This window comes from Moschus berezovskii, chromosome 25, assembly GCF_049115385.1.
Source record: "Moschus berezovskii isolate FMDL1 chromosome 25, NW_MosBer_1.0, whole genome shotgun sequence".
Lineage (NCBI taxonomy): Eukaryota > Metazoa > Chordata > Mammalia > Artiodactyla > Moschidae > Moschus > Moschus berezovskii.
In genome coordinates, this window is record NC_142484.1 from 4,998,641 (window position 1) to 5,013,414 (window position 14,774).

Below are 14,774 nucleotides of genomic sequence, written 5' to 3' on the forward strand. Positions count from 1 at the left end.
ACCTGGGCCCCCAGGGGTGAGAGGCGCTGCTGGGGCGGAGATCACGGGGAGACCGCCTGCTTCCTCCTCAGATCTGCTCGGGCTCCCGAGAAAGAGCCTAGGAGCCGTCACTGAACGACTGTCTGGCTTCTTCGTCATCACCTGTTTCCTTCTTGGGTCTTTGGTAAGAAGACCAAGATTTCTACCCTTAGTCCCCACATGGTGTCCTTAACTCAGCACTAACCCAGCACATCTCCCGATCCAAAGAAAAGTGAGTTTTTCTGATAGTTGCCTCCGAACCCACCACATGAATTCTGATGCTCTGTGTTAATCCCCACCTCACCGTGGCCCCTGCACTGCTGCCCCTCACCACCCTACACCTCCACGAGCCCATCACATCCGCCTCCACTTCACTCCTCGCCCCTCAAGTTTAGGATTCCTTTAGGCCGTTCTCCCCCATCTCCCCATATCAGCTCCATGAGGTCAGGGTTCCATTTGTGGTTTTGTCTGTCTCAGAAACAAACTCACCTTCATAATTATCTTTGACTCAGCTTCATATTAGGACAACTTTGTTCCCCAAACATGACTGACAACAGAAGGTGTCTCAGAGACACTCTGGATGGTGGAATTTGAGGGTAAAGTTTTATCTAATACCCACGATTATAAACAAGCATCATCCTTTAAAAACACATTGGTGGCAGTGGTGACCAGACACCTGGAAGGAAGTGATAATCACAAGCCACTGCTGTTTTATTTTTTTAATTTTGCTACTCAAACTTATGACGGAAGGGGAAAAATCTGACATGGTAAGGACACAGCATCAGGGCAGCAGGGACGGGGTGGTTGCCGTACGACGGGCATCCTCTTCGAGCATGACTGCGAATGACAACGGGGAGACCGACGGGCCCCGGGAGGCTGCTCAGAACTGCTTGGCGTCTTCTGCGGATTCTGCTGTGGGGAGACCAGGCAGGCGCTCCAGGGCCCCGGCGTCTGCAGGCAGAAGGGACACACTCGCAGATTTCCCCACATCAACCCCAGAATCAGGCACGCGTCACATTTAACTCCCACACTGGGTATGCATTTAGATAATAAAAATCAATGTCCCCTAAGGAAAGAAGTTCCATGTTGCAACATTCCAAAAAGAACAAACAAACCCGTAAGAGTCAGTCTGCCCTTGCTGGAAAAGTCACCAGTTTCTCCACAGAGGTCTCCCCAGAGGCTCCACTGGGCTCCTGGCTCTGAGGTTTCTAAGTCCTTCTCCCACAGTCCCACTGCCGATGGATGGTTCTGAGGAAAAGCCTCAAGCTTAAATCTCCCCCCAACTCCTCCCCCGCTAAGCCCCCCACTAAAGGCAGTGGAGCCTGAGAGCAAGTGGATCAAGACAGAACCCAGAAATCCTCTTCACTCTCCCAACTGGACAACAAAAGTGTGACAGCCCTGGTGTCTCCCTTGGAGCCTCGGGGTGGCCCGCATCCCGCTGTGTCCCCAGGCCAGTGAGCTCTCAGAGCCCCTTCCACAGGGCGGCTCTGATTAAGGCCAGACTCTCACTGGGGCACGAGCGGCAGTCAGGAGCACAGAAGCGCTGAGGTCCGATGGGCCACAGGGAGGCCCCCTCGTCTGCAGCGTCCATGGAAGAGCCTGGATCCCAGGCCGCAGAGCTGAGGGGGTCAAACGCAGCCTGCCCCCCGGAGACTGCGTGCGGTGCAAGTGCAGCCAGGAGCCGGGGCTCCAGGCGGTCTGCGGGGAGCCTGGCTGTGTGCAGTGACTGCGGCCTCACAGGGACAGCTGCCGTCACCACGTCCACGAGCCTGGGTCCGCAGCGCGAACGAGCCCGGCCCCCCGTGGCTGGGCCCAGCCCCGGCCTCGTCACCCCTCCCGCCAGCGTGACTAGGTGTGAGGTGGACCCGGCCCCTCCCCGGGAGAAGTCCATGGAACCCTTTCTCCGCAGGCCTCCAAGAGTGGGGCTTCCCCTTGGTGGTACTTCACGCACCTTTGAGATGCAGGAAAGTCAGAAACTCGATTATCGTGCGCACGGCGTTGCTCTCTGCCAGCGGTCTGTCCAAGCTCCCTAGAAACCAGAGGGGGCAGGGCTGACGACTATGGTGCCTGTCCAGGACCTGGGCACCTGGGGGCATCACCGGGATGCCCCTCGCTCCCTGCCAGAGCCCGGTTTGGTGCAGGGGAGGCCCCGAGACCCCGCGGCTGCCCCAGGACCTCACTCTCAGGTTTGGGGCGCCTCGTTCTGGCGGCTGACAGATTTTGCCGGGCCCAGCTCAGGCTGGGTTGTGGATCGGGGGTGGCAGGAGACCAATGCCCCCACTGCCCCGCGTGCCCTGGGATTAAAGTCCTCTCACCTAGCCGGGCTTCATCTTCAAGCTCGAGTTCCCGCTTGCCGGCGAGGCCATGCTTGTCGTGAAATGACCTGTGGTTGTCGATGGCATCTGTTGGCAAATCAGGGAGGAAAGCACCTGAGTGTTGTCGTCGTGACAGGGCCTGCGGCTGCTTACCACCAACACACAACACAAGCAGACTGTACAAATCAAGCAAGCCAGGGACACCGTGGACGAGAAAGGGCCATTCTCCGCGGAACCAGAGGAGAGAACTCGTGCCAGGGCCAGGGCACCGCTCCCATCCAGGGGCTGGGGGTCCACAGAGCCGGGGGGAGCTGCTGGTCCAGACGGGGCCGGCAGGTGGCTGGTGGAGGGCACAGGCTCCGGGCCTGGTCAGCAGGGGCGCCCCAGGGGGGCTGGCGTTTGAACTGGGCACCTCCCAGGCAGAGGACAGGGGCTGGGGTCCTGTGTCCCTGAAAACAGGGGCAGGCGGAGCCACAGTATTCGCCCTTCTGAAGAAAGCAGATGTTATCTAAGACCACTGGCTGCTGTGAGGGAGACGGACTGGAGCCAGGGAGCGAGAGAGTCAGGGAGGAGGAGGAGGAGCAGGGAGGGGGCGAGAAGGAAGGCGGGAGGTGGAGTGTGTGCATGTGTGTGCACGTGTGCGCATGTATGTACGTGTATGTATGTACTCGTGTGTGCATGTATGTGCATGTGTGTGTGTGCTCGTGTCTATGTGTGTGTGTGCACGTGCATGCATGTTGGCTGGAGTGAAAAGCGGGAATTGAGGTTGCAAGCAGAGAGATCCCCTAAGAAAGTATTGAACTGGCAGGCCAGCGGTTAGGACTTGGCGGTTTCACTGCTGAAAGCCCGGGTTCAATCCCTGGTCAGGGAACTCAGATCTCATAAACTGCAGAGCGTGGCCAAAAAGATAAAGCAAAATAAAAAGAACTGGAAAGAAAGAATGAGGACTCTGCGCCAACCGGCCTGCAGTGAAGGGAAGGGCCTGACCTGGGGCCCTTTGGGGTAAAGGAGCCGACCTGCACCGTGGTTTCTGGCTGCCAGGCCTGAGGCACCGCATCGCCCCCAAGCCTGGGCAAGCGAGAACTAACGCATCTTCCCACCGAGTCCTCGGCCTGCAGAGCGGAGGAATGACAGGCACCAGGCATGTCAGGAGGCCTCCGGCTGCCTCTAGGCTCAGACCAGCCTGGCAGCAAGCACATTCTCGTGCTGCCGTTTTCTGCGCTGACGACAGAAGCCGGGAGCACAGTGCAAAGTCGTAAGGGCTTCTGACAAAGAGCTAGTCTAGGTGGACAGCTTCTGCTGATCTGACTTGATGGTGAAAAACAGCTTGTTTTCTGACTCAGGATTTTTTGGCCACGCTGCTAGACTTGTGGAATGTTAGCTCCTCAGTCAGGGATCAAACCCGGGGAACCGGAAGTGAAGGCATGGAGTCCTAAGCACTGGAAAACCAGGGGAGTCCCAGATGCCCTTGATAAATACATTTTAAACATGGGCTCCTCCTTTCTTTGGGTCCAGAAGCACCAGAGATGAGGTGCTTTCTTGGGAGGAAGAGACGCCAGGCTGCAGAGGGCTCAGGAAAACTTGTGAGTCAGTATCCGGCAGGCAAGGCCACTCCACCAACAGTGCCCAGACCCCTGGGGACTGGCCGCTGCTTTTGTTCCAAGGCCAGAGATGCCCAGGGGACCCTCCCTGTGGCCCCGCCTTGTTTTCATTTCTATCTCTGTGTTTCTCAAAGCCCGGCTCTCAGGGACCCTGCAGATGATCAGATAAACAACCACGTGCAGTGGAAGAAGAGTCTGTACTTAAACTCAGGAGTTAAAAACTAAAAGCAGCTTCCCAGGATCGTTTAAATGGGGATGGCTCTTCCCAATGACTCTGGAAGGACTGGGACAAGAGCTATCTGTTTGCCTCCTTTGCTGTGGGACAACAGGAAATAAACAGAGGTGGATTTTCTTCAAGACTGATGGTTGTCCCCAACGAAACCATGCCTGCAAATCTGAAAGTAGGGACAGGGGGGATGAGAAGTGAAAGGTCTCCCCTCACCCCTCCTTGAGGACAAAACCTGAAGGGGTCACTGCGGACAGAGGACGTTCAGGAAGCGGAGTGGGGGCGGGCAGGCGAGGGGTCTGGAGTGTCCCCTTTAGCACCTGGAGGCAAGCCACTTCCCACCTCTGCTGCTTCCCACGCCCACTGGGGAATTCCACAGCAGCGAGGCAGTCACCGAGCCCCGGGGTCTGTGTGCTTACCCGTAAACGCAGAAGTCGAATTGGGACTCTCTGAAGGCCCCGCTAGTCTACACTCACTGGAGTCTGCATCCTGAACAGAGGCAAATTACTCACACCAAGTGCAGACAACGTCACATCAAAGCCAAGCCCCCGAGGGTCAGTCACCCTGCAGGACGGCTCGGAACAGATTCGGAGCAGAAAGAGAACCCTTGACAGTCAGTCTTGGCATGAGCATGTTTTGGCCTCTTCATCAAGGAACGGACGGGCGCGTTCAGGGAGAGACAGAGGGACCCGAGGCAGGGCCCAGAACAGAGTCCCAGGGAGTGTCTGCCTTCCGAGACGCTCAGGGGAGGCCTGAACAGGGTCTGAGGCTGCGAGTCCTAGAGGAAGGCAAGGCCTCGGAAGGGCCTGGGTCAGCCCCTTCAGTTAAACCTACAGAGAAACCCACCCTGCCTGAAAGTCTCAGGGAAAACTCCCCTGTGTCCCTTTATCTGACTCGCAGTGGAATATCAAGGGCTCGGAGCAACGACCGGCAACGCCCGCATTTCAGGAAGAGCAGGGTCAGCACCAGGGCCGCAGCCAGCTTGACCAGAGCAGGTTTGCGGGAGATGCCGGCCCAGCCTCACTCACGTGGTCCGAGAAGGTAGCCGGCACTGTTCAGGGTCCAACCTCTCTTCTCTTTCACCTTAAACGGGAGGGCAGAGGTCAGAGGGCAAGCATCCTGTCTGGTGCAGGCTGCCATGGCTCAAAGAAGCCCCCAGCGGCAGCTTCTGTTCGTATAACCCACCATGGCAGCCTGTGAAGTTAGCATCTACTTCAAATAGCCACATTGCTTCATTGACAAAGACTCTTGACTCTCTTGGAATAAGCTAAGAGATGCAAACAGTTAAAGCAAGAGCTTTAAATGAAATTGCTGCTGCTGCTAAGTCACTTCAGTCGTGTCCGACTCTGTGTGACCCCATAGAAGGAAGCCCACCAGGCTTCCCCGTCCCTGGGATTCTCCAAGCAAAAACATTGGAGTGGGTTGCCATTTCCTTCTCCAATGTGTGAAAGTGGAAAGTGAAAAGTGAAAGTGAAGTCGCTCAGTCGTGTCCGACCCTTAGCGACCCCACGGACTGCAGCCTACCAGGCTCCTCCATCCATGGGATTTTCTAGGCAAGAGTACTGGAGTGGCTTGCCATTGCCTTCTCCGTTAAATGAAATTAGAAAGACATTAAGTGAAATTCACCCAGACTTTCCAGGCAGGATTCAGGAATTAGAATAACGTGTGTACTCTGGGAAACTGCAAGACATTCCAGACTTGCACCCCAGTAAGCTACACTCGACAGGAAAACAGCACTGCCTGCGTTATCAGGGAATTCCTTTAGAGTTACAGACCACAGACTCGGAGTGCACCCGCTGGCTTTTAAATGATGCTGAAGACACGTGTTGATAAAACCAGCTGGCCAGCGGGGCAACTGACGCTCTGCTGAACTTTACCAAAAGGGGTTCACCCCTCACTCGTCTGAGGCGCCAACCTCCGGTCCGCAGGCTCCACACTTAGTGGCCCACACCCAGGGGCTCTTTGTACTGGGAGAGGCGGCTGCCTGGAGGATCCGAGCGAGCGTCTCCGCGGAAACCCCCACCGCCCATCTGCCCTGAGGACTCGGCCCCTCCCCGCGCCGCCCCCACCCCCGACTCCCCAGTCTTCCGACGCCCCCACACCCCCTCCCACCCCGGAGGCAGAGTCCACGGCTCTCTCTGTTCCCCGCACAAGGCACTCACCCCACCCCCACCCCAGTCTGGCTCTGATGCGGTCGCCCCCTCTTTGCCGAGAAGGAGACTCGGCTTGGCGGGCGTTTGCCCCCGCCCTGCGCTTACCGGTGACCCGAGGCCCAGGGTGGCTGAAAGGGCCGCGGCGAGGAGCAGGGAGGCGAGCAGGAGGACGGAGCCTCTGGGCATCTGCAAGGGAAGGGGCGGTGGGCGTTGGCGCGGGGAGACCCTCCCCAGGGCGCACGTCGGGCCGGGGCTCGGGAGCCCCCCAATCCCTGCGGGTGCGGGAGGGGCAGCCAGGAGCCAGGGTGCCCAGGAGAGAGCCCGGCCAGGGGCGGAGGCGCCGCGCCGGCCCCGGGGAAGGTCCACCGGCAGGCGGGCGCTCTGGAGAGGGGAACGCGGTGAAAAAGTGGGGTGAGCTCGGGGGCGCGGTACCTTGAGCGGGCGCGGAGGGTCGGGGATGTCTGCGGGTCCTGGTGTCGGCGGGGCCGCGCGTCCGTCGAGTCGGGTGGGGCCGGGCCGGGACGCTCACCGCATGGCGCGGCCTCGGGGACGCGGAGGCGGGGAGCGCAGGGCGGCCGGGCTCCCTCGACGTGTCCGCGCCGGAGCCGCCGCCGCCGCTATTTATGCGGCGCATCCCGGAGCCGCTCGGCCGCGTCACGGGCTCCGCTCCCGCCTCCCGCGCCCTCGCCGGCCCGAGTGGGCGGGAGTGGCCGGAACTCAGTCCCCGGGGCCCTGAGCGCCCGCGGGGCGGGGGCGCGCGGTGGTCCTGCCTCGCGAGTGGGGCTGGCGGGGATGGCGAGAAGCCCCCCGCACCTGGCGGGAGAGCCCCCATCGCCGCGAAGGGAGAACCCCAGCCCGCGGTGGAGACCCCAGGCCTGTTAGCGCGACCCCCGGGCCAGCGCAGCCCGCGCTGCGCAGGGAACTCCGCAGCCGGAAACCCTCGCTCTGAGCTGGGCGCAGTCGCGGGGTCCTGGGCACCGCCGACCCCGCACGCTGTGCCCCCGCACACTGTTGCAGCGGCAGGATTACGGGCTCAGCCTCGAGAACCATCCATGGGGGAAGGACAGCAGCCCGAAGCCCGCCCAGCTTCCTCCTCCCGGGCCCAGTGGCCCTCCCTGCCCGGACTCCGGTCCCCTTTTTCTGGGCTGGGCTAAGTCTCTTCGGCCATGTCCGACTCTTTGCGACCCCATGGACTGTAGCCCGCCAGGCTCCTCTGTCCGTGGGATTTCCCAGGCAAGAAGACTGGACTGGGTAGCCACTCTCTTCGCCAGGGGATCTTCCCGACAGGGATCGAACCCGTTTCTCGCATTGGCAAGTGGGTTCTTTACCACCAGCCCCACCTGGAAGCCCTTCCTTTTTTTCTAAAAGGGGCGGATCCGCAAGCGCACTTAGGCTGTGAGGGCTGTGGGCGCCCCCCTCCATCCCACTGCGCTGCTGGGCGGGAAGGGGTACCTGCAGCCCTTCAGGACAAGGCAGAGCTCTTGGGAGCAGGGTCAGGCAGTGGATGAGCCTTTGAGGGCCTGGAACCAGACCCCCCAAGGTTCCCAGAGGTAGCCAAGGGCTGGGTGGGTGGGCGGCTGACAGCAGGGTGAGGCTGCCCTGGACAGGTGGCCAGAGTCACCTGGGAATAAGGCCATCCGTGGCTCACTGCAGGATGCGCCTTAGCTTGGGCCAGGCCTTGCTTGCAAAGACAGCTGGGGACACACAGGCCGGGCGCCTCCAGGCTTCTGAGGAGGGATGAAGCCATCAGGAGAAAATTTGCCCAATCCCCTCTCCCACCTGGCTGGACACTACTGGCCTTTGAAGTCCTCAGTGGCGGCAGGCAGAGGCAGACAGAGGGGCCCCTGCTGGAAGGTGCCAGCCAGTGGCCGAGCTGGTTGCCAGGAGGGTGCAGCCTTGTCCCCACCTGCCCAGCTGAATGTTAGGTTGATTGACTTAATTGAGGACTCTGGGGTGAACAGGATTCAGGAGAGAGAATCATGATGATGATACCCTATGTGTCACCTACATTTAGTCCCATGAACCTCAGTACTGAAAGCTCCGACCATCTCCAGGGGAGCCATTTGCTTCTGCAGGGATGGTAAAGGACGCAGGGCGCCTGAAGCCTCCAGTCCAGGCCAGCTAGCTGGTTAGGAAGGAGCAAAGCCCTAACCTGGGGTGCTGAGTACCCACCCTGGCTTACTGGAGTGTGGGGGGTAATGCAGGGGGCACCTGGCTTGGTAAGTGATCTCGGGGACACTCCTGGCTGAGATGAGGGCGATAGGGAAAGATGGGGTGTGTTCTCCAGGGCACAGCTGACTTCCAGTTGCTCCTATTTTGGCAGCCTGGGGTGGGAGGGGACTAAGGGGCAGGAGGGCCTAAGTAGGAATCACAGACTGATTTCAGAAGCCCCTGGTCAACCCAGCGTGTTCCTTTGAGGGAAGGAAGGGGGAATGGGGACTCCCGCTCTGGCAGGCTGTCAGTGGTGGGCAGATGGACGCCTGACATGAGGAGGAGCTGAGGGCAACTTTCTGCGACTCGCCGGAGAAGAATGGGGATGCCCATCAGACAGGTTGGGGAGTAGACAGGGGCCCGGCCAGGGGTACTCCCGGCTACCTGAGAAATGCCACCACCTCTCGACAATGACTGCTTTAGCAGGAGAGTCACGTGTCCGTCATAACACTGGCTGTTCTTCCAAGAACAAATGCATCCTGGTGCACCAGCAAGTGGCTAATGTCAGCCTTCTCCTGTCTGCCATGCTCAGCGAATCTCACCATCGACGGGAGCTTGAGGACCCTTCTGCTCAGTTTACTTTGTCAAGGAACCTCTTCGTCTGTCTGAAGAAGCAGAAGTTCTAAACAGAAGTCCTGGGTCCAGAATGCTCTGGCCACAGAGCCAGCATTCAGGTCCCTAAGTGGGAGGAGATGGCCCCGCAGATAAGCGAGACACGAGTGAGCCCCCGTTGGTGATACACCTCAGAGGGGCTGTCAGAGTTTTTATCCTGCCAGCAGCCCCCAGATCGTCCTGGAAGCCAAACCCTGATGCATGCTTGAGCCCTGGCCCTGGAGGAGGGCATGGCAACCCACTCCAGTATTCTTCCCTAGAGAATCCCATGGACAGAGGAGCCTGGTGGGCTACAAGTCTGTAGGGTCGCAAAGAATCAGACACAACTGAAGCACTTAGCACGCACGTGGCCAGGGCACACAGCAGGGGCACTGGGAGACAGAGCGAGAACCTTTCAAAAACCAAAAACCTGCCCTCTGGTCACTTTTTTCCACGTGTCTCAGGGACTATCATAAGCAGTCTTTACATGTATTATGAATCCACTTAGCAAGGCTGCGTGTATGCTCAGTCACTCCAGTCATGTCCAACTCTTTGTGACCCTATGGACTGTAGCCTGCCAGGCTCCTCTGTCCATGAGACTGTCCAGGCAAGAATACTGGAGTGGGTTGTCATGCCCTCCTCCATGGGATCTTCCCGACCCAGAATCGAACCGGCAACTCTTGCGTCTCCTGCCTTGCAGGTGGATTCTGGGCCACCTGGGAAGCTCTTCGCAAGTCCACGTTAAATAATTAGACACATGCTGTATACAAGCACGGGTCCCCCAAGTTGACGTGGTCTGTCACCATGTTGCCAGCCAGGGGCACAACCGCTGTCCCTGCCTCTCCCTGTCTGGTGAGGGGACTGTACAAATCCTGGGTGTGCCTGGTGACCCCGGCCAGGGAGAGGTGGGTGGGTACCAGAAGCAGGCAGACACAGCAAGGCAGAAGTGGGGAGGGTGCTCTGACTTCCCAGGACCAGCAGATGCGCTCAGACCAAGGAGGACCGCACCCCCAGATGGCAGGCACTGGCTTCCTGGCACAGGCTGTGCCGGGACCCACAGCCAGCACTGTAATGGGCTCTGTGTACCCAGCAGGGACCCGGTGGGACACTGTCAACCTGTCATCTTGAAGACAGCCTGGTGTGAGGCAGGCAAAGTGGGTCACCATTAGAGTAATGGAAACCAAGCAGGAAGCATAATTTGCCCCTGCACTGCGAGCTGGCCCAACTTCCCTTAGACGCCCTGTTCACCACCAAAACCAGCCCGGGTCTGATGAGCAAGAAGAGGAAGAAGAATCCAGAGGAAACCCAGGCTGCGGTCCAGCACTGGGTCTCATCTCTCCCTCATCCAGCCCGGGAGAGATGCTGCTTCCCCCAGCAGCGCACTGGGACTGCAGCAGATGTCCAACCCTCGTGGAGATTACAATCTAGTGGGGACCCAAATGCACAGAAACAGTTGTACAAGTAACTGCTTATTATCGTGAGAAGGATATTCAGAGTGCCTCGCCTGACAGGTGAGCAGGATCGGCCAGGTGGGACCGAGCACACTCCAGGTGAAAGGAATCCCATGGGCAGCCCTTTTCTGGCCCTTTTCCTTCCCGCCTTCCTGCGGCCTGGAATGCGAATGTGGGGCCTGGAACTGTGCAGCCATTTTGGACTAGAAGGTAATGACTCTGGATGAGCTGGGACTGAAGCAGCCTGGGCTGCGCACCTCCAGGCTTGTTTTACTACAGAGAGAAACAAACTTCTTTTACTTAAGCCAAATGTTGTTTGGAGGATTTCTATTAATGTTATATGTAGTTGGAATAACTTTACTAATACGGTGTTTCGCACAAAATAGCAAATGTTTAATGAACGAATTAATGAATAAAAGTGAATGAGGGGATACACAGCTTCAGTGACGGTGAGGAGCTAATGTTGGCAAAGGGGCGCACAGAGGAGGCTTACGAGGGAAGGCACTTTAGCCAGCTGATGCCAAGAGCCAACTCGTTGGGAAAGACCCTGATGCTGGGAAAGAGTGAAGGCAGGAGGAGAAGGAGACAGAGGATGAGGTGGTTGAACGGCATCACTGACTCAATGGACGTGAGTCTGAGAAAAGTGAAGACAGAGGCAGTGAAAAGACAGGGGAAAGGGAGACAGTGAAGGACAGGAGGCCTGGCGTGCTGCAGTCCAGGGGGTCGCAGAGTCGGACACGACTGAGCGGATGAGTGACAACGAAAGAAGGTGACAAAGAGGCTCCCCTGCTGACCCCACGATGGTCTCACTGTGTGTGTGTGTGTGTGTGTGTGTGTGTGTGTGTGTGTCAGTCGATCGGTCGTGTCCGACTCTGCAGCCCCATGGACTGCAGCTCACCAGGCTCATCTGTCCATGGAATTCTCCAGGCAAGAATAGTGAAGTGGATAGTCATTACCTTCTCAAGGGGACCTTCTTTATCATCTGAGCCACCAGGGAAGCCCTCAATGGTCTCATTACTATTAAACAAATGAGGAAATGCGTGACCATCTAACCTTGGCTTTTGACCCTGCAAGGGCTGCGCCCTTGGTCCTGCCCCTCTGTGGGTCCCAGTCCTACTCAACCTCCCGTCGTGGCACAGATATCATGAAAAAAAAACCAAAACCCCAGGTGCTCGCTGAAGGTAACAGCTTGCTACGGATCTGGCTGAAGTGAAGGTTATTACAGCTCTTCGAATGGCCTTTTGAGTGGATGTATTCAGCTCATCGTAGGTCTCCATTAAAGGACTCATGATATGTGCGACAATTTGTTTACTTTGTCCACGGGAACAATCGGTGGTTTTAGTAGGGCATTGGCTGCGAAGAAGGGAGAGACAGGGGAGAAGAAGGGGATGAGAGGTCTGGGAACTTTGGGTGAAAGGATCCCCTCCTCCCTTTGCCAATTCTTGGGGGACCTCTCCTCCCAGAGGCACGTCAGCCGCAGAGGAGGCTGCGGAACGGGGTCTGCAATTACATGCAGTGCCAGTGGCCCACTGAAATTGGGGTTCTGAACCAGAGGACAGAAGATTGGACCCTGGTCCTAGTGATCAGGGGGCTCAGCCTCAGGCAGGGCCCCAAGACAACTGTTCTCAAGGTTGCACGTTTTTGTAAGATTGAAATAAGCTACAAGCACAGCATCCCTGGTGGCTCAGACAGTAAAGATACCTGCCTGCAATGCAGGAGACCTGGGTTCAATCCCTGGGTCAGGAAGATCCCCTGGAGGAGGGAATGGCAACCCACCCCAGTCTTCTTGCCTGGAGAATTCCATGGCCAGAGGAGCCTGGTGGGCTACAGTCCATGGGTCGCAAAGAGTGGGACAGGACAGAGCGACTAAAGTGCACATAAGCACAGTCAGCCCAGACCCACGCCTTCCACATCTCTCCCTGCGCCATGATGGCCCCACGGAAAGTGGTGCCAGGGAAGCTGAGGGCATTTCTGGGCTCTCAGGGGAGGTTGGACTGGGGGTTCCATTTAGCTGGGGTTCAGGTGGGAGGGAAGATTTTTCCGGCTCCTGGTGGGGTGCTTACAGTGGGGCGGGTCTATCTCGCATGCATCTACGACAGTGTGGCCAGCCCTCCCAGTGTGGAGAGGCCCACAGCGTCCACGCCCGGGTCTCAGATCAGCCCTAGAGTTGCTGGTACGTCTCCAAAAGCTGGGAGCGGTACAAACCCGGGGTCACCAGGGGAAGAGACAGCAGCGTTTCAAGGCGCCGTCCGCTCTTGATCAGCCGCCACCCTCGGCCAGCGGCTCGTGGGGGCACCAGGACCTCTCATTAGGCCCACAACCCCACCAGCAGCACCCCCGACGCCATCACCCCCAGGGCTCAATGCTCCTGGGCAGGCTCAACTCTGGGGGAGTGGAGCGGGGGCTTGATGTTTCCGGGGTGGTCCAGCTTGGGTCCTCGGACAAGTCCTGGGCTCTGAGGTCTAAGCCATCCTCGCCTGCCACCTGCCCTTCCTGCCGGGGTGCAGGCTTCCTCTTCCCTAAGCCGGCCCTCAGCGTTTTCTCCCGCAGGAGCGCACCTCCCGCGGCCCGCTCCCCACTGCCCCGGGCTCTGTGCCAGGAAGCATCCTCTGCTCATTCCAGCCCCGGCCGCTGCCCACGCCCCCTGCCGCGCCCCGCCCACTCGCGCCCCCGCCCACTCGCGCCCCTCCCACCTCCCCTGCCTCCGCCCACCCCAGCCCCGGCCCCGCCCACCCTTCTGTTCCCGCCCCTTCCTGACCCCTCACTCGCCCCCCTCCCCCCAGGAGCTTCCCCAGGGAGTGCTGCTGCCAGTCAGAGGGCCAGCTCCCCTGGGTGTCGGGAATCCTCTTGCCCCCTGCCTGGGGTGACTTACCCGGGTGTTTTCCGGGTGGCTCAGCGGAGGTGGGCTAGTGACTCAGCCGCAGGCCTGGGCAGCAGCACCTGTTTCCTGGCCTTGAGTCAGGCCTGCGGCAGTACCCCCAGGGCCATGTGGGAGCCCAGGGTTGGGGGACCCAAAGGGAGGGGCGTTTGCACTCCGGGGGAACTGTGGGGGCTGGGGAAGCAGCCACCCTGGGCCCCGCCCCCTTCTCAGGGACCCAGAACACTTCAGGGGAATTCGGAAGCCATGAGCATTTAAAACCTTTAGTGGTTAAAAAAAATGAAAAAAAACAAAACCTTTAACTGAAGGACAATCCATAGACAAAAAGGTGCTCGGGTGTGGAGCTGGCTGAACGTGCACACGGATGCACCACCAGGGTCCCAAGGTCCCCCCAAATCGCCCGCCCCCGGCCACGGTGGCCCTGCAGGCTTCCAGCATCAGTGACTTCACCTGTTTTAAACTTTGTGGAAATGGAGCCGCCCGGCAGGGTCCCTCTCCCATTCTGCCCGGGCGCCCTCAGAGTTGCTTTGTGTCTGTAAACACAGAGCCTGCCAGAGGGTGACAGTGTCTGGCCCTCGGGTGGATGGGAGCGGGGTCAGTCACTTAGGGGTACTGGCCACTGTGATCGGCTCCACTGGGACTCCCAGTCCTCCACAGCCTCATCCTCTCATCGGTATTGATGGGCAGTCCCTGCGGAAGGACCCCTGGCCCTGGTGGTCTGGCGGGGGTGCTAGAGACACGGTCCACCCCCCAGCATCCCAGAGCCCCGCTGGGTCAAGGCTGGACCGTGGCCCCACCTTCGCTCCAAGTTCAGAGCCAACTAAGTAACACACACAGAGGCCAGGACAAGAGCCGAACACCAGGTTCAAATCCTACCTCAGCATGGGACACTGGTCAGCCATCTGGGAACACTGAATGGTGTTGGCCAGTTACCTAGAATGGTCTGCAGTCAAAGCCAGGCTGGCCTTAGTTATCTCCCTGGGGGGCACACAATCAGAAATCACCCACAATCGGATCACTTTTTAAAGCTTTAACAATAAGCAACATTCGTTCCGCCACCCGCACCTCTAGAGGAACCTCTGCAGACGGGCGTGTGTTCTTCCAGGCGCGTCTGTGTTTTCACTGCGGTGACATGTGCGCTTTAGAAGGAAAGGAAAAGATGGACCTAGAGATCATCCGACTGAGTGAAGCGGGTCCGACAGAGAGAAATACTGTATGATGTCACTTACACACAGAATCTAGAAAGAAGAGGTACAGATGATATTATTTCCAAAACAGAAACAGATGCACAAACTTAGAGAAGGAACTTAGGCTTACCAGTGTAGGGAAG

At 58.6% G+C, this 14,774-nt stretch overlaps 1 protein-coding gene across 1 annotated transcript; it reads right to left on the reverse strand.

Moving 5' to 3' along the window:
* Window positions 1-722: 722 nt before the first annotated feature.
* On the reverse strand, window positions 723-6,906 carry GAL (galanin and GMAP prepropeptide). The gene is made up of 6 exons (XM_055414934.2): window positions 6,746-6,906; window positions 6,419-6,499; window positions 5,189-5,243; window positions 2,334-2,420; window positions 1,970-2,047; window positions 723-969 (listed from the first exon to the last, which is right to left on the reverse strand). The coding sequence occupies exons 2-6, from the start codon at window positions 6,497-6,499 to the stop codon at window positions 899-901; spliced, it is 372 nt and encodes a 123-aa protein (XP_055270909.1). The 5' UTR covers window positions 6,746-6,906; the 3' UTR covers window positions 723-898.
* Between the last annotated feature and the right edge of the window lie 7,868 nt (window positions 6,907-14,774).